Genomic DNA, 25,786 nt, shown 5'->3' with positions numbered 1-25,786 from the left:
TTGGGGTAATAAGAAGCGCGACAAACCCCCCTGAAAACTAATAATGCTCATCACATGCAAATGCATGTTGATGAGCATTATTAGTTAGTCGACCGGAATACTGAAAGGGAAGGCGTTAAAATCTAAGCAACGCGGAAAACTGTACAGAAAAGCAGAAAATACTACTTTTCTGTACACCCTCTGACTTAATATCCTAGCATTATTAAGTTAGAGGAACTAAAAATAAAAAAAATAAATAAATCTGCCAGCCGCTCAGAAAAACGGAAGCTCAATTTTACCGGTGTCCATTTTCCTAACCCGTGGCCATCAGCGAGTTTGAAAACCGACGCCAATAAAATTGAGCGTCGCTTGTTCGGGCCCCCTGACAGCTGCCTCTTCCGCTAATAAGGAGGCACTAGGGACGGACAAGTGACTAGCGCGACGCCTCTTTTAAATAGAGTCCATGCCCAGGAGAGGTGCCCGCATGGCGCGTGAAGGGAGAGATAGGGGCAAGAAGGCGGAGCTTCTGCTTTAGGTCAGCGCAGAGCTAACTCTTTCTACAGCCAGGCGGAAGGAACGCGCTGGAGGGCACCTCTTTCCGGCTAGAATAAAACTTTTGGGGAAGTCCCGCCCACATCGGCGTATTGGCCAATACTAACTCTGCTGACTAAAAAGGAAGTTTCGGCTGCTCTTTACCACCAATCAATTTCCTGGGGAAATTTGATTGACATCTGCAGGGCGCATCGAGCGTGTAGAATGGTGAGCAGGGAGGGTGTTGCGCTGAGCGGAAGCGGGCGTACGTCCTCTACGTGCTCCTCGCGGAGAGTCGCGCGCAGGTTACGGCAGCTGTAAGCGGACAGGCGGTAGCATGGCGCCGAGCGCGAAGCCCGCGGAGCGCGGTCGGCTGCAGCAGGGGATCCGGGCTGTGCTGCTGGGTCCCCCCGGGGCCGGCAAAGGAACGCAGGTACGGGGAGACGCGGGCGGCTTTGCCGCGGCTCAGCGCCTCCGGGGCTGCAGTTTCCCCTCCCTCATTTCTCTCGCCTTTCCTTCCCTTTATTAAACCTTTTTTTGCAGCTCCCGCTGAGGCAACAAGAAAATGTCCCGTAAGAAAGCCGAGGCCCCCCGGCCACTGCTGCACCCTGACCCGGGGCTGCCTGAGGGTGGCCCTTGCCTGACCTTTGCTCACCTCTTCCTCTCTTCCTCGCAGGCTCCTAAGCTGGCAGAAAGGTTCTGTGTCTGTCATCTTGCAACAGGGGACATGCTGAGGGCCATGGTGGCTACTGGCTCCGAGTTGGGAAAGAGGCTGAAAGCTACGATGGATGCTGGCAAGCTGGTACGACTGCAGCTGGGAGTGAATCACCCCAGGCCTCGGCGACGAGAGATGTTGCCCTCTTTGGTGCCTGGGTTTAACCATGCACAGGCTTAGCTTTGTCATAGTTGTCATGAACATCAGATTTTCCCCCCCCCTGTGATTTAGTGAATTTTGCGGGGCCTGCCAAGATGGTAAACGTGATTCGATGTCATTTTCACTGCTAGGACCAATTGATCTTTGCTGAGACATTTTTTCTTTCCTTGTTCATTTCAAACATTTCTTTTCTGAAATACTTTTAAAGATGCTTTAAAGGCAGTTAGTCTTCAACGATCATAACTGTCCTTTTGTCTTTTTCTTTTTTTGTTTACCATATTCCAGCCCAGTCTTTCACAGGCTCATAAATAATTGTTGCAATCTATAATACTGTATTCTGGTTCTTGTGCCCTCTGCTTTGATGACACCAATTATTACACCAGTCTCCTTTTGTTTGTAAGGGGATGGGGCAGGGGCACAGATACTTTTTGGGGTAGCAGGAAAATTTTGTAATCTTTAAACTGAATGTGCTGATCTCCAGTCTCTTGTACTGCTTGTGTCAAGAACAAGCATGGCGATATGTGCTATATGAGGACTTTGAGCTTGCTGGTCTTGTGACTGATCTGCACATTGTTTTAAGCCATGCAGAAGCTGCTTATTTTTTTTAAATTATTTTATAGCCTTTCTGCTTGAATCCATGGTTTCCCCGTTGCAGACTGGCCCGTGCAGAGGAACTAATTCATATTCTGGGCACGGCTTCTGAGACAGCATTCACAGCCCTTAGGGCAACAGTTTCCATACTGTGGGTAATTACCTCAAACAGGTCTCACAAACAGAATGTGCCATTACTTTTCTGCTCTAGGTGAGAGACGGGTAATGGAGGTCTGCTCTTTTCTGAATTTTAGAAGTGTTTAAAAGGGGTCATAGGAGGCAGAGTCCCAGCTGTCACTGATCAATGATACCCACTGATGTAGTGGGTCATCTGTCCCAGGTTCCAGAAATAATCATGATTCTTGCTTCTCAACAGGAGAAATGCTGCTGTAGTGGGTGGATTAGATGGGAATGGGCCCCTGAAGACCAGGGCTCTGTAAATCCATTCCCTGCCTCTAGTCATAAGTGTAAGTTAGGTTTGGAGATAGATGCTGAGCAAAAAAATCTGAAAACGTTGCGTATTTTTTTTGTCTGCTTTTTTTTTCTCTCTCAGGTGAGTGATGAAATGGTGGTAGAACTGATTGAGAAGAACTTGGACACCCCTCCATGCAGGAATGGCTTTCTTTTGGATGGCTTTCCTCGCACTGTGAAGCAGGCTGAGATGGTAGGTTATTACCTGGAAGGAGGTGAGCAGTAGGATGGTTGGCACAGGCTTGTGGATAAAGGCTGTGCTCTTTCTCTTTTTGATCCCTAGCTGGATGAGCTCTTGGAGAAGCGCAAAGAGAAACTGGACTCAGTGATTGAGTTCAATGTTGAGGACGGACTGCTCATTAAGAGAATTTGTGGCAGGTGAGGATTCCCCATTCCCTTACTTGTCTGAAGAGCAGTGAGATTGTGCCTGCTGCCTTCCCTCCCTGCCCCATATCCCCCTCTAATGTGAAAAAAATGAGCAAATCAACAAATATAATGCCAAAATGCTTTGCACAGTCCTTGACATGGGTTTGAAACGTGCGGCTTTATTTATAAGGAAAGCTTTTCACTTGGTTTCAGGTTGATCCATCCTGCAAGTGGCCGTTCATATCATGAGGAGTTTCACCCCCCACGGGTGCATATGAAGGATGACGTAGGTGCAGGATTTTTGTCTAGCTCTTTAGACCCCTTGGAGGGACCCACAATGCTTCTTTCGCTTTTGTGTTCTGATTTGTAGCTTTATGCTTATGCTGTTTACTGCCTGTGTACTTTTTGCAGGTAACTGGAGAGCTGTTAATTCGGCGTTCAGATGATAACGAAGAAACACTGACATCTCGCCTGAAGACGTACCATACCATGACAGCACCATTGGTGGCCTACTACCATAGGCATGGGATTCACACAGCTGTGGATGCCTCCCAGTCCCCAGATGTGGTGTTTGCATCCATCCTGGCTGCCTTCTCAAAAGCATCATGTAAAGACCTTGTTATGTTTGTTTAATACGTGATCTGTTGCTTGCCTTTCTACAATGTGTGGTAGAATGGTGGAGGAGCAAAGAATTAATTGGCTAATATAGGAATTAAGTGAGTATATTACACATGGCACTTTATTCCCTGTACATACTCAGATCAGTCCAGACTCCTGGGTTTTGCCTCCTTTCCAGCAGATGGAGACAGAGAAAACTTTGCATACACTGCCACATAACCTGGTGTAGCACCTGCAGTCCTTCAGTATTTCTGTCTCCAGCAGATGGAGGAGGTGCAAAACTGAAGTTCTGTACCCATATAAATTAAAAAAGAAAGGAAAAAATAGCACAGTTTAGAGGAATTTCCTTCCAGAAGGGTTGGGTAGGTCCTGGGGGGGCCATCCCTCCTGGTTTGAGGTGGATGAGCAGGGAGTTGGGGACTCTTGGTGCTCAGTCATTTCTCGCCAGGAGGCAGTGGGTCCAGTTCCCTGGCCTCCAGGAGCTCTGGCAAAACCTCAGGGAAGTTCTTTAATTTTCTCAGTTGACGGCGTTAGGTTGCCTTCAAAGCAAGGTGCACGGAGCGGCTCTGGATGCACATCCAGATATGGGGCGGCCACTCCAGAGGGGTGAAGCATTTCTGCCCTCCGGTTCAGAACCTGTGTCCTTCCTGGAGTCTTAACTTGGTTCCCAAAGGTATGTGTTTGGCACCATCTGAGCCCATTAGGACTATTACAAAAGATCTCAGTTTGAAGGAGGTTTTCTTGGTTACAATTTGTTCCATCAGGCAGATCTCGGAGCTTCGAGCCTTGTCATATAAGGAGCCTCTTGAATTTCGGATTTGGGGGTTTCCTTGCAGACAGTTCCAGCCTTTCTGCTGAAGGTGGTTTCGTCCTTTCATTTAAATCAATCAGGGCAGCTCCCAGCTTGCCCAAACCTGGAGGCTATGGTGCCTCGTGCGAGAGAGTTCGGCTTTTGGATGTTGAGTGTTTTGTTGCAGTAACTTAGTTACTAACAGCTTCAGGTTTTCGGATCCCCTTTTTTGTGCTGTGGAGTGGTGCGAAGAAAAGGCTCATTCCCTGTACGTACCAGGATCAGTCCAGACACCTGGGTTGTGACTCCGCACCAGCAGATGGAGACAGAGTAAAACTTGTCGGGCATCCCTACATATAGTAAGGCGCCACCCACAGCTCGTCAGTCTTACTCTGTCTCCAGCAGATGGGGCAGGTCCACCCACAGTCTCTGGTGATCCTGGTTAGCTAGTCAGGAGAGTTGGTTTTTAAAAAAAAAAAAAAAAAGGGAAATTATTTCTAAGGCAGTTGAGGGGTTTTCAAGAAGAGGATCCCGTCCAGGTCCTGGAAGCCTCCCAGGGGGGTTGGAAGGTTCTGAGGGGACCATCCCCCCCTGGTCGAGGCCGCTGTTGAGGGCTGAGAGCCCGGCCCTTTCTGGCAGCAGCGTCGGGGGTTGACACCGGGGAGCCCGGTTCACTCACCCCCGTCGGAGAGGAAGAATCAGGACCGGGGCCAGCAGCAAGTAAAAAAAAAAAAAAATTTTTGGTTTTTTTGTACCTTTCTTCACTGTGCCGGCCGGTCGCTCTCTCTCTCGCTCCTTGTGTTCGCGGGTAGAAGGGGGGGACCGCCGTGTCGCAGGATCGCCGTAGTTTTGATTTTCAGGTTTTTGCTTTGCCTCGCTGCCCGGCCGCGCGCCGCTGAACAGGGCGTGAATGCCGCGTGGTTCCTCCTGCCGCTTGTGCGGCTCGGCGCGCTCGCGAGTGTCGAGGGATGGGCTCTGTACGTCTTGCGTCTCGGGGGGTGAAGGGCCGTCCGAGAGCGGTCGGGGAGTCCGGACTCGGCCGCTGCGTTCGCCGCCGCGAGAGGGACCCGATGCAGGAGGCAGCTCAGAGCCGTTCCCGCTTAGCGCGGGAACGGCGGCCATCTTGGACACGGTTCGTGAGGCGACAAGGAAGGCCGTGGAGCAGGCCGCGTTGCCGCCTGCACTTTCCCCGCAGCAGCGGGCCCCCGGGGGGGCTCCCCCGGGGGGGGGACGGATCGCCTGCGAGTTGCCCTTCTGAGGAGGCCGCCTCGGATTCGGAGGCCTCCTTATCTTCCGGTTTCGCGGGACTGCTGCAGCAATCGTTGAAGTACAAACGCTCAAAACGGAAGAGGAAGCCCGGGAAAGCCGGTCATCGGAAAAAACGGGCGGGGGAGGCCATCAGGAGGCCCGCGGACCCGCCCAGGGAGCGTCTGTCCTTGAGGGGGATCCCCCAGGACACCGAATCGGATTCGGTCTCGTCTGCAGTGGAAGAGCCGGACGAGAATCCGGGGGGACCGGACGCGCCCGCCGACCCGGGGGCAGGGTGCCCAGGGACGGCCAAAGGAACGCCAGCCGTGGAAGGAGATGACCCCAAGGTCGTCAGGTTGTTTAGGAAGGAGGAGCTGGCTCCGCTGATCCCAGCCATTCTGCGAGAAGTGGGAGTAGATGCCCCCCCGGTGGGGTCTCGGTCGGACGCCTCTCGGTCAGACGCCAAGATGGATCCCGTGCTGTTAGGCCTAACGGGACCGGCGGTGGCTTTTCCTTTTCACTTCTCGGCGACCGATATTCTGTTCCGGGAATGGGATACTCCGGAATTGGGCCTGAAGGTCAGTAAAGCGATGGATAAGTTGTATCCCTTACCGGAGGATGCTCTGGAGATGTTATGTTTTCCCAGGGTGGATGCTGCGGTCTCGGCAGTGACGAAGCGATCCACGATTCCAGTTACCGGGGCTACGGCTCTTAAGGATATCCAGGATCGGAAACTCGAAGCGCAGCTCAAGAAGGTTTTCGAAGCGTCAGCCTTGGGAGTCCGCGCGGCTATTTGCAGTAATTTTGCGTTACGAGCCGGTTTGCGCTGGGCTCAGGTGCTCCAGGCCAACGCAGGGCTTTCGGGAGAGGAAGCGACACAAGCAGATCACCTGGAGGCGGTGATCGCTTATAGTGCGGACGCGATGCATGACCTTCTGCGGACGTCGGCCAGGGCCATGGTCTCGGCGGTTTCTGCTCGCCGGTTACTGTGGCTCCGAAATTGGGCGGCGGATGGGTCCTCGAAAGCTCATCTGGGAGCCCTTCCCTTCAAAGGGAAGCTGCTGTTCGGTAAGGAGCTGGACGACCTGATGCAGTCTCTGGGAGAGAACAGGGCGTTCAAGTTGCCTGAGGATAGGCACCGAAGCAGGACATCCTTCTCTGGGTTTTCGGGCACCACAGAAGTCGCGGCAGCAGAGGTCGTCTGGGCCCTCCTATCGGGCTGGCTCTGGATCCTCGAGAACATCGTCGTGGTCTCAGTCCTTTCGTGGCAGAAAATTTGGGAGGCGAGACGGTCCCGGGTCAGGATCGGGGCCGAAAGCCTCACAATGAAGTACGGCTGGTCCGTTCCCTGCCGCCGGCTCCTCCGGCTGTGCCGAAAGTAGGAGCCAGGTTGGAGCGCTTCTACGGGGAATGGACCAGTATAACGACGGATCAGTGGGTCCTCAGCGTGATAAGACAAGGCTACGCGTTAGATTTTGCACGGATTCCAGCGGACAAGTTTTTGGTCTCCCCTTGCAAGGGTCGCGGCAAGCAAGCGGCCGTCCGGGATACGCTGGAGCGGCTACAAGACCTGGGTGCAATAATACCCGTTCCACCGGGTCAACTCCGTCGGGGAAGGTACTCCATCTACTTCATTGTGCCAAAGAAGGAAGGTACCTTCAGACCCATCTTAGACCTGAAAAGGGTCAACAGGTGTCTTCGCGTTCCACGCTTCAAGATGGAAACGATTCGGTCGGTGATCGCCTCGGTGCGACCAGGAGAGTTTCTGGCGTCCTTGGACCTCACGGAGGCTTACCTGTATATAGGCATTCTGCCAGACCATCAGCGGTTTCTACGCTTCTGTATCCTGGGCCGGCATTATCAGTTCAAGGCTCTCCCCTTCGGCCTTGCCACCGCTCCGCGGACGTTTACAAAGGTAATGGTGGGGTGGCAGCCGAGCTTCGCAAGGAGGGGTTCCTGGTACATCCCTACTTGGACGACTGGCTCATCCGGGCCAAAACAGAGAGTCAATGCCGACAGGCAGTCGAAAGAGTCCTGCAACTCTTGCGTTCCCTCGGCTGGGTGGTCAGTCTCGCCAAGAGTCGCCTCGTCCCCACCCAGACGCTGCATTACCTGGGAGCGCTATTCGACACGAAGCAGGGCAGAGTGTTTCTGTCCCAGGAGCGGGTGTTCAAGCTTCAGAGCCAGGTGCGCAGGTTGATGTCCCTGCGGTGCCCATTGGTCTGCGATCATCTCATGATGTTGGGATCGATGGCGTCGACGCTGTCATTGGTTCCCTGGGCGTTTGCTCATCTACGGCCATTGCAATCCGCATTGCTCTCCCGCTGGCGACCAGTGTCGGAGGATTTTCACATGCCACTTCCACTCACGGATCAGGCGAGATCCAGTCTACAGTGGTGGCTCAGCTCAGACAATCTGACCCGCAGAGTGTCCCTGCTCATGCCCGCCTGGACAGTAGTCACTACGGATGCCAGTTTATCCGGCTGGGGGGCGGTGTGCATGGGCCGCTCGGTGCAGGGACAGTGGTCCAAAGCTCAGTCACAGTGGTCCATCAATTGCTTGGAGACCAGAGCGGTCTTGTTGGCGCTGCAGTCCTTTCTCCCATTGATTCGGGGGAAAGCGGTCAGAGAGTTGTCGGACAATGCGTCCACAGTGGTGTACATCAATCGCCAGGGAGGAACGAGGAGCCGGGCTGTCGCGGAGCAGACGCGGCAACTGATGCACTGGGCGGAAAGAAATCTAAGCAACATCGCAGCGTCCCATATCGCCGGAGTAGACAATATCCAAGCGGATTTTCTCAGCCGACATCGCTTGGATCCGGGGGAATGGGAGCTGTCGGAGGGAGCTTACCACCTCCTCTGCGGGCGGTGGGGAATGCCACACATGGATCTGATGGCCACCGCTCAGAACGCCAAAGCCCCGCGGTTCTTCAGTCGAAGAAGAGAAGGGGGGCCGAAGGGGTGGATGCTCTGGTCCTCCCCTGGCCCACAAACGTTCTGCTGTATGTGTTTCCTCCTTGGCCTCTGATAGGCAAGGTTTTTCGGCGCATAGAGATGCATCCCGCAGAGGTGGTCTTGATAGCGCCCGAGTGGCCACGGCGTCCTTGGTTCGCGGACCTCCTCCAGTTGGCACGGGAGCCCCCTCTCCGATTCCGTGGGGAAGCGGCGCTTCTACGGCAAGGTCCTGTCTGTTTGGAGGACGCGGATCACTTCTGTCTCGCGGCCTGGCTTTTGAGAGGAAACGCTTGAAGGATAAAGGATATTCGGATGCGGTAGTAGCCACATTGCTGAGTTCTAGAAAGCGGTCCACGTCCTTCGCCTACGTTCGGGTGTGGACAGTGTTTGAGGATTGGTGTAGAGCTTGGGAGCTGAATCCTGTGCGGCCCTCCGTACCGGATGTTCTTGCGTTTCTTCAGGCTGGCCTTGCGAAGGGGCTGTCTTGCAGTACTCTTAAAGTCCAGGTGGCGGCGCTTGGTTGCCTCAGAGGTAAGGTGCACGGTAGGTCCTTGGCGCAGCACCCGGATGTGGCGCGTTTTCTTCGGGGAGCCAAACATTTGTGGCCGCCTTTACGTCCGCCATGTCCTTCTTGGAATCTAAATTGTGTTCTTTCTGCTCTGTGTTCGTCCCCTTTTGAGCCTCTTAAGCAGGCGACACTTAAGGATCTTACTCTCAAGACGGTGTTTCTTGTGGCAATTGCGTCGGCAAGACGTGTTTCCGAACTACAGGCGTTGTCTTGTAGGGAGCCTTTCTTGCGCTTTTCTGCGGCGGGCGTTTCGTTAAGGACGGTTCCCTCCTTCCTTCCTAAGGTGGTGTCAGCTTTTCATTTGAACCAGACGGTTGAGCTGCCCGCTTTTCCGGAGGGGGAGCGTTCTGATCCTGATGCTAGACTGTTGAAGAAACTTGATGTCCGCAGAGTTCTGCTCCGTTATCTGGAAGTTACGAATTCCTTTCGGGTTTCGGACCATCTATTTGTTTTGTGCTCGGGGCCAAAACGTGGTGGGGCAGCTTCCCGTACCACGATTGCGCGCTGGCTCAAGGCGGCCATTGCTTCAGCGTACATACTGAAAGGGAAGTCTGTTCCTGCGGGTCTTCGGGCTCACTCGACGTGAGCACAAGCCGCATCTTGGGCGGAGTCTTCCCATGTGTCACCACAAGAGATTTGCAGAGCAGCGACTTGGAAGTCACTGCATACGTTTGCTAGACACTACCGTGTGGATGTTCAGGGCCTGGATTCAGGGGGTTTCGGTGAGAGAGTTCTGCGAGCGGGAATCTCTGGATCCCACCCTCGGTAATTCAGCTCTGGTACATCCCAGGTGTCTGGACTGATCCTGGTACGTACAGGGAAAGGAAAATTAGTTTCTTACCTGATAATTTTCATTCCTGTAGTACCAAGGATCAGTCCAGGATCCCGCCCGTATAGTCTGTTTGGTTTGGAGTTCTGCAGAGGAGAGTCCGCTCGGTTGGCACTCTATGTTCGGTTGTTGAGGCCTCTGGTTCTGGTAGTTCTGATCCAGCCGGGGGTTTGTTGAATTGGCCCGGGTTTCGGGCCGTCTAGTTAGTTAGTTGGAGTTCAATTTTGTGCTTTGACATTACGTAAGACTGACGAGCTGTGGGTGGCGCCTTACTATATGTAGGGATGCCCGACAAGTTTTACTCTGTCTCCATCTGCTGGTGCGGAGTCACAACCCAGGTGTCTGGACTGATCCTTGGTACTACAGGAATGAAAATTATCAGGTAAGAAACTAATTTTCCTTTCTACTCGTCCCAGGCGGTGTCCTGGGCCAAATGTCAGCAAGTGTCACCACAAGAGATTTGTAGGACGACTGCTTGGAAGTCTTTGCACACTTTGTCCAAACTGAACCTATTCGCTCAGACTCTGCCTTAATCATGGTAATTAATATCCCTACCTCATAAGGGCAATTCATCAACGCTATAAGCACATTGACTGGCATATATGTTCTCTCTATTTAAACCCCTGCTTCTTTTCTCTGATCCAAGTTATATTACTCCCTTGTTTTATTGTAACTGCATTCCTTAGCCTTCTCTTGTTTAATGTTTTTACTACTATTATTATTATTTTTATTACTTAGATCAATGCTATTTTTTACCTTTTGTTCCCTATCCACTTGTTAATTGTAAACCGACATGATGCGATATTTATCGCGAATGCCGGTATAGAAAAAAAAAATAAATAAATATTGTTTGGATATCCAGGGCCCTGAGGCCATGGGCTTTGGTGAGAGTGAGCTTCGAGCGGGACTCTCACATCCCACCCCGGTTAGGGGTGCTTGGGTACATCCCAGCTGTCTGGACTGATCCGGGTACGTACAGGGAAAGGAAAATTTGGTTCTTACCTGCTAATTTTCATTCCTGTAGTACCACGGATCAGTCCAGAGTCCTGCCCTAGTTTAGAAAGGGAATTTTGGAGAATCCATTTGGTATCTTATAATTATTCTGAAGATTGGCATAGGTTTTGTTAGTCCTACACATTTTTACTGTGAGCAGGATTGTTTTAAGCTTCCACTTCCCACTTAGTTCAGGGAATGTGATTTTGTTGTTATGCTTGCTGTCTTGGCTTGGGTACTTATCATTAATGAAGGACTGCAGGTGGCACACTGGGTTATGTGGCATTGTCTGCAAAAGTCTCTCTGTCTCCATCTGCTAGAAGGGAGGAAAAGCCCAGGAGTCTGGACTGATCCAGGTATTACAGGAACAAAAATTAGCAGGTAGGAACCAATTTTTCCTTTCTTCTATAGAGCAAGAATGAGAAACTGCAATGCTGACCCTTTACATTGTATACAGTCATGCATTTCTGTGCTTATATCCAGAAGATTGTGTCTATTTTATATAGAGCATGCTGCAAAAAGAATATCCCTAATGATACAAAACAACTCTACTTATACTGGGCCAGCTGCACCAACGTGTGTTCCCCCATTTTTTATCTATAGGAAACATGCTTAATACATATGGTGAAAATTATTCCAAAGTAAGAACTTTGGAGCAAAATGTTAGCTTCAGAAAATCAAGTGTGAACCTAGAATCCAAGGTGTCAACTCCTGGCTTTTTTTTGTGACTTGTGTAGAAAGTGCATTTATTCTTTAGGAGGTTAAGCTTAGGCACAGAATGTGAATGTGGACTTCCCATTCTATGAGAGATGAATGAATAAAGCTAAACTTCCCAGGAGTGTGGGGTGTCCTCTTCCTCAGCTATTTAGGGTAAACACTAGAGGAGGGAGCAGTTGTTAATAGGGATGTGCATTTGTTTCGGCGGTACACATCTCGCTAACTTTGAATAAACACGTGTGTATTTTCATTAGTAAGTTATGCACATAACACTTTTTTGTATGAACTATAAAGTCAGCAAGGCACATGCATACTGCCAAAACAGAAGAAAGAAATACACATCCCTAGTAATTAAAATGGCTCTCTGGCATGCGCTTGTGTGCAAGAGAAATCGAGACGCATGGTCGCTCGTTGTGAAGCAGAAATCCCCATCACCTATAGCAATAGCAGAATGAATTCTGGGGTGTGTCAAATGTTTTTCTGTGCCAGCTTTTGGTGGTAGTGATTACAGAAAAGTTAGGGAGCACTACCCTAGAGAAGCATCAGTATTTATTGTGCAATCACCAGAAGTTTTGGTTCTTTCTGAGACTACGGTAGTAGAACAGGGGTGAACCAGGATCCAGTCAGCTGCAGCATACATGGGGACCTCTCTTTTTAGTTTTTATTTTATTTTTCCTGTGAATTTATTTAAAAAATATTTAATTGTGTTCCTGATACATATCTCTCAAGGTGATTTACAAAAACAAAATCATAAATTCAAAAAAATTCTAAAAGGATTATAAAATAATTAAAAACAGCATTTAATGAGGCATCAGAAAAGCCAATTAAAGATTAAAAGTGGAAAACAATAGCTAGGTCTTTAACTTTTCCCTAAATTTCAACCTATCCTGCTCTTCAAGCAGGATAGGTAATTCTCTTGAAGCAAAGAATTACAATTTAACAACAACAACAAAGAAATCAGTAGAAAATTACTCTTATAATACACAGGAGAAAAATCATTTTTCTTTTTGTTTGTTATAACATTGAAATTCCCAGGAAAAATAAAATAACTGAAAACTAAGGTCCCAAAGAATACAGTAACCTTCCAAATAAACACCACACATGAAATTTAGGTTGTTGGTTAGAGTTTTTATTCCAAATAATGGCATTTAACTCTAGGACAGAGATGGCCAGCTCTGGTCCTCAAGAGCCACTGATTTTCAGGATTTCTGTGATGAATATGCATGAAATGTGCATACAATGGAGGCAGTATATGCAAATCTATGCTCTTGAGGACCGGAGTTGGCCACCCCTACTCTAGGATTTGATTGGTCAACCAGCTATGTGTTGCTATAGATGTAATACAGTCGTCATTGTTAATAGGGCTGTGCATTTGTTACATCTGTTCTGGTGGATATAAGCGTACCTCGCCGACTTTCTTGTACACGCGGGAAACCTGACCTTCCTATACATACCCAGATTAGCCCAGACAAGTGGGCTATGCATCCCTTCCAGCAGACGGAGGCAGAGAACAAAACCTTCAGGCACTGCTACATAACCGAGAGAGCCACCTGCAGGACCTCGGTATTTCTCTGTCTCCAGCAGGTGGTGGAGGTGCAAGCCTGCAGGCTGATCAAATTTAAATTGAGAGAAAAATGGTTTCCGAAGAATCCCTGAGGTGTTTGGCTCCTTTTGTGCACCATCCCTTAGGTGGAGCTGGGGGGGGGAGGTTGGAAATCCTTGGCTGGCCGGAGCTCCTGATAATCAGGGTCACTGATGCCTCCTCCTCAGTCCTCACCAGCCTATCTGGGAAGTGCCCCGTTGTCTTTGAGTTAAAATTAAAAAAAAAAAAAAGTCTTTGATTTATTTACAGCGGCTTAAAGGAACAGTCGGGCGGTGAGTGCCTCTGATAGTGGGAGCTGTCGGCACTTCAGGAGGTGAGGGTTGGAGGGTTTTTTCCTCCCTTCTCACTCGCTCTGGGAGCAGTGAGGGAAGTGGCGGCTCGGCTAACGGACCATGAGTGCGGTTTTATTTGTTTGCTAGTCATGGTTTCGGGCCGGTGCTGCTGTGCGACTCTGCCTTCGTGTTCGGGTTCCAAGCTTTCCGCACAAGCTGGTTTTTGTTAGCGGCCAACGTGTGCTGTTGCTTCTGCGTGTGCGGCCTACTAGGCCTGTTGTGTGCGCATCGCGACGTTTGAGCCACATATGGGGCCTGTGCTGCCTTTTGTGGAATGGCGGCCTGTGGGGTTTGCTCTGCTCAACTGAGCCGTAAATCCCCCTGTTCCAGCTGCAAGGCTCATAAAGTCGCATCTGGGGTGGGTGGTGCCAGAGTGGCTGCGTTGCCCTTGCTTCGCGGATCTCGTGTACCTCAGGTTGGCCCATCTGCCCCACTTGCTGCGACGGGGACCCATATTTTCGGATCGGCAGGATCACTTTTGAGAGGCGGCGCTTGCATCTGAAGGGCTGTTCAGAGCAGGTGATTTCTACCCTTCTCCAGGCGTGGAGACCCTCAGCCTCTGTAGCATATACCAGGGTCTGGAGGGTCTTTGAGTTCTCCGGATGTGCCCCAGGTTTGGCCTACAACTCGCTCTGGGTACAGTATCCGCTTTGGGTTCCCTTAGGGGCGAGGTGCTTAGCCTCCCATCCTGATGTGGTTCAGTTTCTGAAAGGAGTGAAGCACCGGTTCAGAAATTTGTCCAGGTTGGAGCCTCAGTTTGGTTCTTCAGGTTCTCTGTGGGGCGATGTTGAAGGACCTGACCTTGCAGACGGTTTTGCTAGTGGCAGTTTGTTTGGCCAGGGGGATTTCGGAGCTATAGACCCTTTACAAATTTCTAATGAAGGGGTTAGGTTGCAAACAGTTCCCTCCTTTTTAGCGAAGGTGGTGTCCTCTTCATGTTAATCGGAAGGAGAGGGAACTGCCGGATTATCTTGTGTAAACTGGAGGTCACTAATTCTTTTTGGCGCTCAAATCCTTTTTGTGTTTGGAGGAGCGCAGAAAGGTCATAAGGCCACGATTGCACGGTGTAGATTTGTACGGTTCCAGAGGGACTGAAAGCACAAGGGCGCAAGCAGCTTCTTGGGCAGAGTGTCAATTGCTTTCTCCCCAGGAGATTTGCAGAGCTTCACATTTCACCAGACGTTACCGTTTGGATGTGCGCACAGCAGGATACGTCTTTTGGTGAGTGTGTGTTGCACGTGGGTCTTTCAGGTTCCCGCCCAGTTTAGGAGTGCTTGGTACATCCCACTTGTCTGGAATGATCTGGGTACATTCAGGAAAGAAAAACTGGTTCAGATCAGTCCAGAGACCCTCCCCGTTGCTGCTGAAAGACTCTTTCCTGATAGTCATGTAATATAGTTGGAGGAGTTTTTGTACTTAATTTTTGTGTTTCTGGAGATGACGGAGGCTCCAGGGCAGGAGGTTCCAGCCCTGCTTTACCTGTTTGCCCTAGATGGGGTTTTGTAGCTTCTAATACTTTGGGTTGGGTACAGGGTCAATACTGAGGAGACTGCAGGTGGTGCTCTTGGTTATGTAGCAGTGCCTCAAAGTTTTGTTCTCTGTCTCCATCTGCTGGTAGGGATGCAAAGCCCACTCGTCTGCACTAATCTGTGGTACTTCAGAAATGAAAATTAGCAGGTAAGAAGCAGTTTTCCTGTATGCATGCATCTCATTATTAAAGCTGCAAGCTTACTCTCGTCACTAGAAAGTGGGTGAGATGTGCATACCTGCCAAAATGGGTGAGATGATATCAAACAGCAGTGCTTTATTTAAGCTGAAATAGATTGAAAGTGACAGCATTTACTCTTTGGATCACCAGCTACCAAGCATTAGTAAAATGTAACTGAAAGATGCCAGAAGCTGGCTGCATAGCTGAAGCGTGTATCAGTCTTGTAACATGCAGTAAAGTGTGTGTAACAATATATGTCTAAGCACAAAGGCTTTTAGCAATGATTTTCAAAGCGCAGCACATGACGAGGTGTAACCAGAGGATGTGCGTGAAGGCCTATCTCCTCTTCTAGATTGCACAGTATTGTATATCCTAGATTGATGGGATTTTTCATATAAAAGGCAAAAATGAGTTCATTGTAGAGAGTTGGGGAAAGGCAGTGAAGTAGGTATGGTGCAGGCGAACATTTCTAGGGAAAGTGTCAAATTCTTAGAGCCTTGTGGTTTTCAGATTATTGGTCACAGGGCGTTCCCAGCAGTCTGACATCCATCACTTTACAGCTCATGCTTTCTGGCCCACCTCTTTCTTTTGCCATGATTCATCACTCATTTGTTTGTTTTTCTTTGTTTCATTTTTATTTCAGCCCTATGACTTCGCAAACCTGTCAAGACAACAGCAGAGCAGGAGGCAGGAGTGATGTCTGCCTCCCTGGGGTGAGGGAGAGCAGGGCACAGGTGCCAGCTTTGTCCATGTGAGAGCGATGCCAGCAGCTGCTGCTGCTCTTCTAGGCAGTAATTGTTCGTTAAAACTGCTTGCGTCTGAAAATTTGTGCCATCATGGCAAATGATTAGAACCTTGTCAGCAAAAGAGAGTAGGAATCAAGTTATGTTCTCTGATTAAGGATCAATGTACGACCATAATATACGGTGACTCAGAAAACACCTGGGATGGCATGAATGCTGCGAGGGGCCTCTCGCTCCACTTTCAGAAGGGCCTGCCTGCTCCTTACATCCAGGCCTGAGCCTAGACTTGGCATAATCAGGCAACTACATTGGAAATAAACTGAACAGTAATTTGGACTTTCCATTTAAATTAATTTCTAACTCAGGGAGGAAAACTATTTCAAGCTGGAGATGACTGTTGACTACAGAGGAGCATTCTGCTGCTCTCTGCTGTGTATGCTGGAGTCTCACTTGCTTTTTCTCTAGAAAAGTGCAATTATTTGGAAGGGAAACAGGATCTTGGCATGGCCCAGGACTTGCTACACCCCCTATTCGTTAGGCACCTTATCTCCTCCTGTGCCTTAAGAGATCCCCTGCTGCCTTTTTGTCTCTGAAACAATAAACTGTCTGCCAGTTTTGTATCCATCTTTGTCCTTCTCATGTGTTTTGCTCTCTGTGACCCTGGAAGGCATAGATTGAAGTGAGGGCACCACTCCTTAGCCCAGCAATAATTCCCCAGCATATTCCAGTGAAAGGAAGAAAACAAACTTGAGTTGAACTCTGAGCCTATCAGGAGGTATTGAGGAGGAGCCTGGTGCAATGGGGCAGCTGAGTCCTAGTAACCTTTCCCCAGTGGGAGAAAAGCCTTGGTAAATCAGGCCCTGCATCCAAAATACTTTGTCTCTCCCTCCTACATCCCTCTCACCATTTCTGGGAATAACTGCTTTCTTAATCAGAGGTGATTTTTCTCTCTGCCTGTGCTCCTCCTCATGCTTTTCTGCCAAGTCTTTATAATTGCTGAGAATTAAAGAGAAGTACAGTGGAAATCCTCCTTTAATCTGAGGACCACTCTTTAAGCTCTATGCTAAGCTCCGGACATCTCTCACTATGAGAGAGCTGGGTTCAGCTGTGCTAAGGTCAATGAGATTCCGAATGTATTCTACCTTTACCCCATTGCCATTCAACCAGTTTTGTTTTTATTTTTTCTTTCATTTTTTTAAATAAAAATATAGAATAGGATGCCGTTTTGTAGGAAATAATTTTATAGTTCCCAGTACATACCCAGATCAGTCCAGACTCCTGGGTTTTGCCTCCCTGCCAGCAGATGGAGACAGTGAGTCTCACTGACACCGTATGTAACCCATGTGCCACCTGCAGTCCCTCAGTATTTCTCTGTCTCCAGGAGAGATGGTATAAAACCTGCAGTCTGGAGAGAAAAAAAAATTAAGACAATTTCTGAATTTTTCCAGGGGTTTACGAGGTCCGGGTGGGGCCATCTCACCTGGTTTGAGGCGAACGAGCAGGGGGTTGGTAACCCTTGTAATCGCTCGGTCCGGAGGTCTGTGGGGTGGACATCTGGTGGTCCATATCACTCATCCCCCACGAGACAGCGGTGGAACCTGCTGGCAGTTCCGCACTGCAATCACGGGAGCAGGGAAGTGTCCCCTTTATACAGCTTGTCCTGCGCTGGGTTGCTAAAGTTTGGTGAAAGGAGACTGATGTAGCCAGCGGTCTGGCTCTTTTCTGATCTGCCATGTGGCCTGCACTCCTGGAATCAAAGGTCAGTATTTGTTTCTATATATCTTTAGTCTCAGAGATTAAATAAAAAGAACAAGGAACTAGTTAGAGGAATCTGTGCAGCAGCGAGGTTCCAGGGTGGGGGAGCTCACCCATTGGGATTTTTCAGCAGCTTCTCTGCCTGCGGAGGGGACCAGGTGTTGGCGCTGAGGAGCTGTTCCCCTGCTTATTGCTGAGGTGCTGGTGGTGGTGCGGGAAGGAACAGCGTGTGTGTGCAGCAAAAGCAGCATGACCACACTGGTGGAGTGAGCCTCATGGGTGACGGGGTCTAGCACTGAGGCTTTCCCAGTCAGCACTGAAACGGTGGCCATTTTCGATTATCTAGCAACATCAGCAGGGGAATCCCCTCCTCAACTATGGCCGAAGATTCCCTGTCCTGTAAAGGTGCAGAGAGGCACTTGCACTGAGGAGGGGTCTCTGGTTCTGGTAGAGGTCTCCTGCTGGTTTTAATTTGCTTATGTGCAAAGCATGTTTAGCAGGATGCTGGCGCTCGGCCCCCGTCTCCATGGATTCTCAGCCGGTCAAGAGTCCTGAGCTGTTGAGAAGCTCTTCGGGCTGATGATTTTGGTGCCAGATGTTAAACGGATCCAGGCCTAAATGCGCTGAAAGTGCAGGCAGGCTTTACCCGTGGGAGGCCGCTGCAGTGGTTCTCGAGTGGGTAGGCCTGTGCGCACATTCTCACCACATGGCAGTTGCATGTGCTAGGACTTGGTGCGTAAGGCCGGGGCCTAGATTTGAGCGTGTATGTCTGCGACACGGACTTGAGCACGTATTTGCACAGGTGCTTGTGCGTGTATATGCACGCGTCCTGGAGGGGTGTGCGTGTATGCCCAGGTGGCATGGTGTACACCCAAAAGGCCTCCTAGAGACGATGTTCAGGAGAGATGGGCACCGGGGACAAACAGGTTCAAGTGCCTTACTATCTGTCTGATAGCAATTCAGTCCTCACTCTCTCTCTTTAGATGCTCAAAGCGATTTCACTACTACAGCTTTTCCCCTGTTGGAACATCCCCTTGGCCTATGCTGTCTCTGGAGAGGGAGTGGAGTGGGAGGTGAGGCAATGGTCGGTTCTCTTCCCTTGTTCCTGAGGGCAGAAGCTTCCCTGAGAGAGGTTGGGCCTATGGACTATGATATAGCTCCATCCTCCTCCTGGGTGAAATGTTTCCGGGGCCCGCAGACCCTTCTGCAGGGATGCCCAGCGAATGCAAAGCAACCTACTCTGTAGGGATCACGTGCTCAGGCCTCCCATTTGTCAGTCATGGCAGGCAAATGCCACAGGGAGGCTGTCCCTGGGAGAAATCACGGGGATGTGAATCATGAGACAGCGGAGGATTCTGATGGGGAATTGCCTTTCTTACTTCTAGAAGAGGGAGAAATTGCATGGGATTGAGAGCCGCTTTGGACTCTGCTCAAATGTTTTCTTTTTTCACAGAGATGTCTTGCTGAGTTTGTTGGCTCAGACCCTGAACATGCTTGGCATGGCCAGTGGTCAGTTTTAAGTTAAGCATTGTGTTTCTTTCTCCCCTGTATCCAATTCAAGAGATATTGGATTTAAAAGAAGGTAAATGCGGCTCTCAAGGTTCTTGGCATCTCTGGCCCTGACAGAGACGTATCTGCACATAGCCATCAGGCCGGAGCACCAGAGATTCCTGAGCTTCATGGTCCTAAGGGAACATTTTAAATTTTGAGCCCTTCCCTTCGGCTGGCGATAGCTCCACGGACCTTCTCCTTGGTGATGGTGGTGAGGGCGGCCGCACTGCAAAAGGAGGGTGTGTTGGTGTGACCATATCTGGATGACTGGCTCATTCATGCGAAATCAGAGGACCTCTGTCGACAATCTGTGCAAAAGTTACTGATGCGCTTCGATTCTCTAGGATGGGTGGTGAACCTAGCAACGAGCCATTTAGTCCTCTTACAAACTTTGGAGAATCTGGGATCTCAGTTTGACACACTGGCAGAGAGAGTGTTTCTCACAGAGAGAGATTACTGAAATTGGAGAGTCAGATTAGGCTTCTGCTAGCACTTTCGGTGCCCAGGGTCAGGGACTATTTACAGGTCTGGGTTCTATGGCATCGACACTGGAATTAATGCATTGGGCGTTTGCACATATGGGGCCTCTGCAGCGGGCTCTTCTCTCCTGCTGGAATCCGATATTGGAAGACTTTCATCTTCCTCTTCTTTTAGACTGACCCTGGCTTCCTCTTCTTTCGTGATGGTTTACTTGCACCAATCTCGAGTTGGTGTGGAACTGGAGATTCCGAATTGGTTAATATTCACCACCGATGCCAAGCCTCATGGATGGAGGGCGGCGTAGCAGGGCCAGTGGTTGAAACAGGAGGCCTCATGGTCTATCAATCGGTTAGAAATGAGAGCTGTGCATTTTTCATTGCTTGCCTGTCTGCCAAGGTTGAGCGGCCATCCAGTACGGATCCTATCGGACAATGCGATGATGGTGGCCTACATCAACCGTCAAGGCGGAACCAAGAATCAGTCAGAGAAAGTTAGATCCCGGGGAATGGGAGCCGTCAGAGGCAGCGATGTGTCTCATTCACAGAAGATGGGGATTTCCCAAGCGTTGTGGTTTTACAGCCACTGAACAGAACACAGTACAAAGGAATCAGAGCTGTGGTGCTGCCGTGGACTCAAAGGGATTATGGCAGATAGAGAAATATTGTATTTATTTAAATGTTTTATATGCCGTCATTCCACATGAAGTTCACAAGATCATAACTGTTTACATAAAAACATTCATAGATAAAAATATACAAGGTAAAGTCACATATAAAGGATTATTAATAACATAAACAATTCGAGAGGGATATTTTTCAGAGCCTCTTATTTATCAATTAGGTAATCTGAATGCTAAGGCTATGTTAAGTTTTAGGCATTTTTAAAGAGCCAAGTTTTCAGGTCATGCTATCCGATGTTCTTAGTTCTTCTGGCATGGAGTTCCAGAGTTTCGTGCTAGCCCTGGAGTCAAATGAGTATCTCTTATTTTAGGGATGTTTGAGTCCTTTGTGAGATCTCAGCGGGCAAATGGGGTTGTGTTGTTGGAGTGTCACTTCTACTAATCCGTTACTGTCTGTATTTAAGCTGTTGAATACTATTAATACTTTTTGGTGTATTCGTGATTGGATAGGTAGCCAGTGTAGTGCCATTAATATTGGTAAGATATGATCATGTTTCTTAATTCCCGTTAAAAGTCTTACAGCAACATTTTGAAGTAGTATAGTGGTTTTATGGAAGCCCTAGCAGTAATGAATTGCAGTAATCAAGGTTAGAAAATATTAAGGTTTGTAATACAGTGCGGAAGTCTGTCATTAGTAATGGTTTCAATCGGTTCAGTATCCTCAGTTTGTTGTAGCCAGATTTAATCAAATTAATTATGATTTTTCATACTTAAGTTTTTATCCATGTGTACTCCTAGGTTTCTTACTTGTTTTAATGGATTAATTCAGTAGTTTTATATTTCTAAAGCAGGTGGTATTAGTATTTGTGGGTTTCTGTTTAGTCGGATGATTTCCATTTTTTAGGTATTTAATACAACTTTTAGTTGTGATAATTTTTCTAGAATGGTTATCATATAGTTTTTTAGTAGAGATGTTGCGTATTCCAATAATTTAGTTAGGGGGATGTACAATTGTAAGCCAGTGTATAAAGAATATCGATGCAGGACAGATAAGGCAAAATCAAGTTTTAAATGTATGTGATTTTATTGTTTTACTGTTTGTCTTTTACTATGATTTTGATTTATTTTGTGATGTTGTATTGATTAAGATTGTATTTTGTTTTATTTCATTTAACTTTTTAAATAATTATTTATTTATGTAAACCCTGATGATGGTATATTCCGAATGACGGTCTATAAAACTTATACATAAATAAATAAATAAAACATCCAGGCAACGTGATCCTGGTAGCTCCAGATTGGCCACATGGACCATGCTTCCCAGATCTGATCAACATGGCCATAGACAGGACCCTGAGGTTTGGACATCTGTCGACTGTTTTTCACCAGGGCCCAATATTTTTGGGTCAGGCGATTCACTTCTGCCTCGCAGCTTCGTTCTGAAAGGAGACAACTGCGATGGAGGGGATATTCTGAGGTGGTTATTTCCACCTTCTACATCCTTGACATATGTGTAAATTTGGAGGATCTTTGATTCCTGGTCTGCTGTTGATGGAGTGCAGCCTCAGTCTGTTCAGGCTATGGTTTTGCATGTTTTGGCTTTTCTACAGAAAGGTTCTGGTCAAGGGACTGACCTTTAACTCTGAGTGTCCAGGTAGCGACATTGCATTGTCGCTGGTAAGGTGCAAGGGTATCCTCTGTCTGCACATCAGGGAGCTAAGAACTTGCATCCTCGGGTGCAGAACATTTGTCAGTCTTGGAATCTGAATCTAGTCCTTAGAGATTGTGTGAGGCTCAGTTGGAGCCACTAAAGAGAGCTACGGTGAAGAACTTGACTCTTTAAAGGTGTTTTTTCTGGTGGCTATTTGTTCAGCGAGGAGAATTTCGGAGCTCCAGGCGCTAGCATGTCGAGATCCCCTCCTACAGATCTCTGATTCAGGGGTATCTTTATGCATAGTGCATCAGTCTGGGGGCCGCCCCCCCCCCCCCCCCATTTACTGGGGGTGGAGAGTCTGCCACTTGCACTATTTGATTTGCATCTAATGTAAGAAGATCGGTATATAAAAGCCAAAAATAAATAAATAAATATTGCTTTATATATAGTGTGGAGTTCTTGGAGGTTTTCAGTGTTGAATGCTTATGCTAAATTTGGGAAACAAGTTTTCTGTGGTCTTTTTGGGCAAGTTCACCTCCTTCCAGCCCGTTGGAGGGGAGCGAGTTTGCTTAGAAGCTTGCTTAGAAATTTAAGGTTGTTACTGTCATCTTTGGGTACAGGTCAGTACTGAGGGGACTGCAGGTGGCACATGTGGTTAATTATCAGTAAAACTCTCTGTCTCCATCTGCTGGCAGGGAGGCAGAACCCAGGAGTTTGGACTGATCTGAAAATTAGCAAGTAAGAATCAATTTTCGTTTTTGTACCACACTCTGCTTTACAAAATTACCCAATGCAGGTCACATTACAAAGAGTACAATATGAAAATATCCAAGTCAAAACCACCCATCCACCTAAACTTCAGCCACCCACTACAACTGCCCCCCCCACACTAAATGAAATGAAGACCCCAAGAAAACTGCCTCCCCCCCCCCCCCAAGCTCAGATTAAAGCTGAGGAAAAGGCTCTGTTTAGACTTTTTCTAAAGGCTGAGCTACTCTGCAGTGAAGCTGCACTGCACTAAGAAAGCCCTAGCTCTGATCACCCTGAGCAGATTGATACCAGTCCAGTCTGTGTCTGAAATAAACTGGATTCTTAGCTCACAGGTGCTCTTCGCCCTAGCGGCTAAGGTCAGAGATTTCAGGGGGTATTAAAGGAATTGTTACCAGGCTCCTGAAAGATGTGTGGAACCATTAAGGTGCAGCTGAAAGAGAAGTAGCCTGGATTAAACTAGGATTTATTGTACTTACAGAGTATCAAAGCATTCTTAAAAATTGCAACACCCTGAAAAACAGGTCCGTACAAGAAGCTTCAATCCTCCTTGAACAATCCACAGTAACTGTGGGGCCGATGCAATAAAGATGCGTAGAAAGTGGGCACTGAACAGTCAGCACCTGCTCTCTTAATGCGCCCCGGGGGGGGGGGCGCCATGCAATATTAAAATTAGGGGATCGCGTTAGCAAGGAGGCGCTAGGGTCGCATCCTTGCTAACGCAAACTCAATCCGTTTTCATGACCGGCGGCCAGCCACAAAAACAGACGCCGATAAACCTGGCATCGGTTTTCGTGATGGGTCAGCCTTTTTTTTTTTTTTTTTTCATCCTACTTAATATCACATGGATATTAAGTAGGAGGCAGTACAGAAAAGCATTTTTTCTGCACTTTCTTTTTTTAAAGTGCACATCTATTAATGCCTGCTCCATTTCGCGGTAATAGATGACAGTTAAATGTGCGTCCGAGATGCACTTTTTTTTTTGCATCTGGAATGAATGCCTAATAGCCTCATTCACATGCATTTGCATGAGCTGATCCCTATTGGATTCACTCTGTGTTGGACACGCGTTGAATATGCGCTAATCCCCTTATTGCAATAAGGTCCCCTATCCCCCCTGTACTTGGTATATAAAAATTATAAATAAATAAATATTGCATTATGGCATAGATTAGCACTTATTCTACCCACGTCTGACTTCAGGTTAACAGTGCCCTCAGCTCAGCCCACTGTATTGCATCGACCCCTCTAGATGCCATAATTTGTATAACCTACAAGTGTAGATCTTGCTGCGAGAGTGACAGAGAGACTGTTGCAATAGTCCAAATCAACAAGTGGAGAATTTTTAATTTTTTGTCTTCCCAATAAAATGTATAGAACTTGCTTATATGGCGAAACACTGAATATTGAAAACCTCAAAGCAGAATTTGTCTTGAACCAGCCTGTCAGCATCAGCAGCTGAGGTATCCGGCACTAGCGATATTCAGCCGGGCAATTATAGTTCCAGGGTTTTTCAACCTTTTGGAACACAGGCAAGCGTTTGCAAGTCTGAGTTGCTACACAGTGACAACAAGATAAGGCCTTGTTTGCTACTGTATATCTTTATCTGATAATTCATCTTAAGCTACATCATATCGGGCCAGCTAGCTACAAAAAACAGTTCTATTAAGTTTTAAGGGAAGACAAAAAATACATTTTTACATATAAATACATAAAAAAATGGGACAAAATATTTCCTTGATGAGCTTGAATTAGAATAAAAAGGCAAAAATGGATTTTTTTTTAAAGACCTGTGCTTGATCTACTCCTTTATATGCTGAGAACTTGCAGATTAGGAGCTGAGGTCTTTTTCCTCCTTTTGTCAAATATTATTCTACCCCTGTTGGTTATTTGAATTTTTTGTTTCAAAAAATCATGTGAAAGCTTTTTGAGATTTTGTGACTCTGTCTTGTGCTTTCACTTACCTGCTCTTAACAGAAACAGGGGCGTAACCTGCACGGAGCGTCCGTTACTGTCCGTAAGGGAAAGCATGGGCTGTAACCTGTACTGTGGCATTTACTACCCTAAGCAGCTACCCGTGCACGCTGGATGGAACTGTGCCATCTATACTCTGTTACTGTATAGAGCTATATGCTATACACAGTTCTAGACACAGAAGAGCCTGTCCCTTCTGCGTGAAGCTTACTCTTTCCTCCTTTTTCCAGTTCTTCCTAAAAACACAGAAACATAGAAATGATGGCAGAAGAAGACCAAACGCCCCATCCAGTCTGCCCAGCAAGCTTTCGCACTTGTTTTTTTCTCATGTTTGTTATTCTTGGGCCTTCGTAACCTTTTGGTTCTATTTGCCTTCCATACCCCCCATCATTAATGTAGAGAGCAGTGTTGGAACTGCATCTAAGTGAAATATCTAGCTGAATTAGTTAGGGGTAGTAATAGCTGCAATAAGTAAGCTACTCCCATGCTTGTTTACCTAGCCTGTGCAATTGAGTCCTTGTTGGTTGTCTGAATATAAAACCACTTTCCTTCATCCCCCCCTGCAGCTGAAGCAGTGAACCGCGCTGCATCTGTATTTCAAGTGAAGTATCAGGCTTAATTGATGTGGGGTAGTAACTGCCCTAAAAAGCAAGCAACACCCATGTTTATTTGTTTACCCAGACTGTGTAATTCAGCCCTTGTGGGTTTTTGTCTCTATATAAATCCACTTTTCTTCATTCCCCCGTGCCATGGAAGCAGTGCGCTTCAGCGGCTGGGGGGGAATACAGTGAAAGTGAAGTATTAGCACAGCCTAACTAATACAGGTGCTCACCTCCGGTCAGTGAGAACCACCAACGGTTCTGGTTTTCAGGGTCTGCATAATGAATAGCCATTACATTTATTTGCATGCATCTGGATTTTGTGCGGCTTCGGTCTGGATTGCTGAACCCTGAACCTGGCTGTAGCTGTGGGGGAGCGGAGTTGGCCATTCCTGAAATAACGCATTCTAGTGCCGAGACAAGGGAGAGCTATGGCGCACTCAGCAGATTTGTAACCTTACAGAAAGCCCT

At 48.0% G+C, this 25,786-nt stretch overlaps 1 protein-coding gene across 2 annotated transcripts; it reads left to right on the top strand.

Annotated features, from left to right (window-relative positions):
* The first annotated feature begins 778 nt into the window (after positions 1–778).
* On the top strand, positions 779–16,537 carry AK2 (adenylate kinase 2). 2 transcript variants are annotated; one of them, XM_029619969.1, is made up of 7 exons: positions 781–943; positions 1,187–1,312; positions 2,529–2,639; positions 2,730–2,824; positions 3,026–3,098; positions 3,224–3,419; positions 15,816–16,537. In XM_029619969.1, exons 1-7 carry the CDS (start codon positions 848–850, stop codon positions 15,821–15,823), a joined length of 705 nt encoding a protein of 234 aa, XP_029475829.1. In that variant the 5' UTR covers positions 781–847; the 3' UTR covers positions 15,824–16,537. The 2 variants fall into 2 exon arrangements, with proteins under 2 accessions (XP_029475828.1, XP_029475829.1); XM_029619968.1 differs by lacking the exon at positions 15,816–16,537 and having other exon boundaries at positions 779–943; positions 3,224–4,722.
* Positions 16,538–25,786: the final 9,249 nt, after the last annotated feature.

Source organism: Rhinatrema bivittatum, chromosome 11, assembly GCF_901001135.1.
Source record: "Rhinatrema bivittatum chromosome 11, aRhiBiv1.1, whole genome shotgun sequence".
In the NCBI taxonomy this organism is placed as follows: Eukaryota; Metazoa; Chordata; class Amphibia; order Gymnophiona; family Rhinatrematidae; genus Rhinatrema; species Rhinatrema bivittatum.
The sequence above is the reverse complement of the archived record's forward strand: the minus strand, read 5'-3'. Positions and strand labels throughout refer to the sequence as shown.

Coding starts and splice junctions, on each gene's coding strand:
- AK2 (XM_029619968.1), top strand. CDS start 848: ATGGCGCCGAGCGCGAAGCCCGCGGAGCGCGGTCGGCTGCAGCAGGGG. Junction 2,640..2,729: donor CTGTGAAGCAGGCTGAGATG/GTAGGTTATTAC, acceptor TTTGATCCCTAG/CTGGATGAGCTCTTGGAGAA. Junction 3,099..3,223: donor GGGTGCATATGAAGGATGAC/GTAGGTGCAGGA, acceptor TACTTTTTGCAG/GTAACTGGAGAGCTGTTAAT.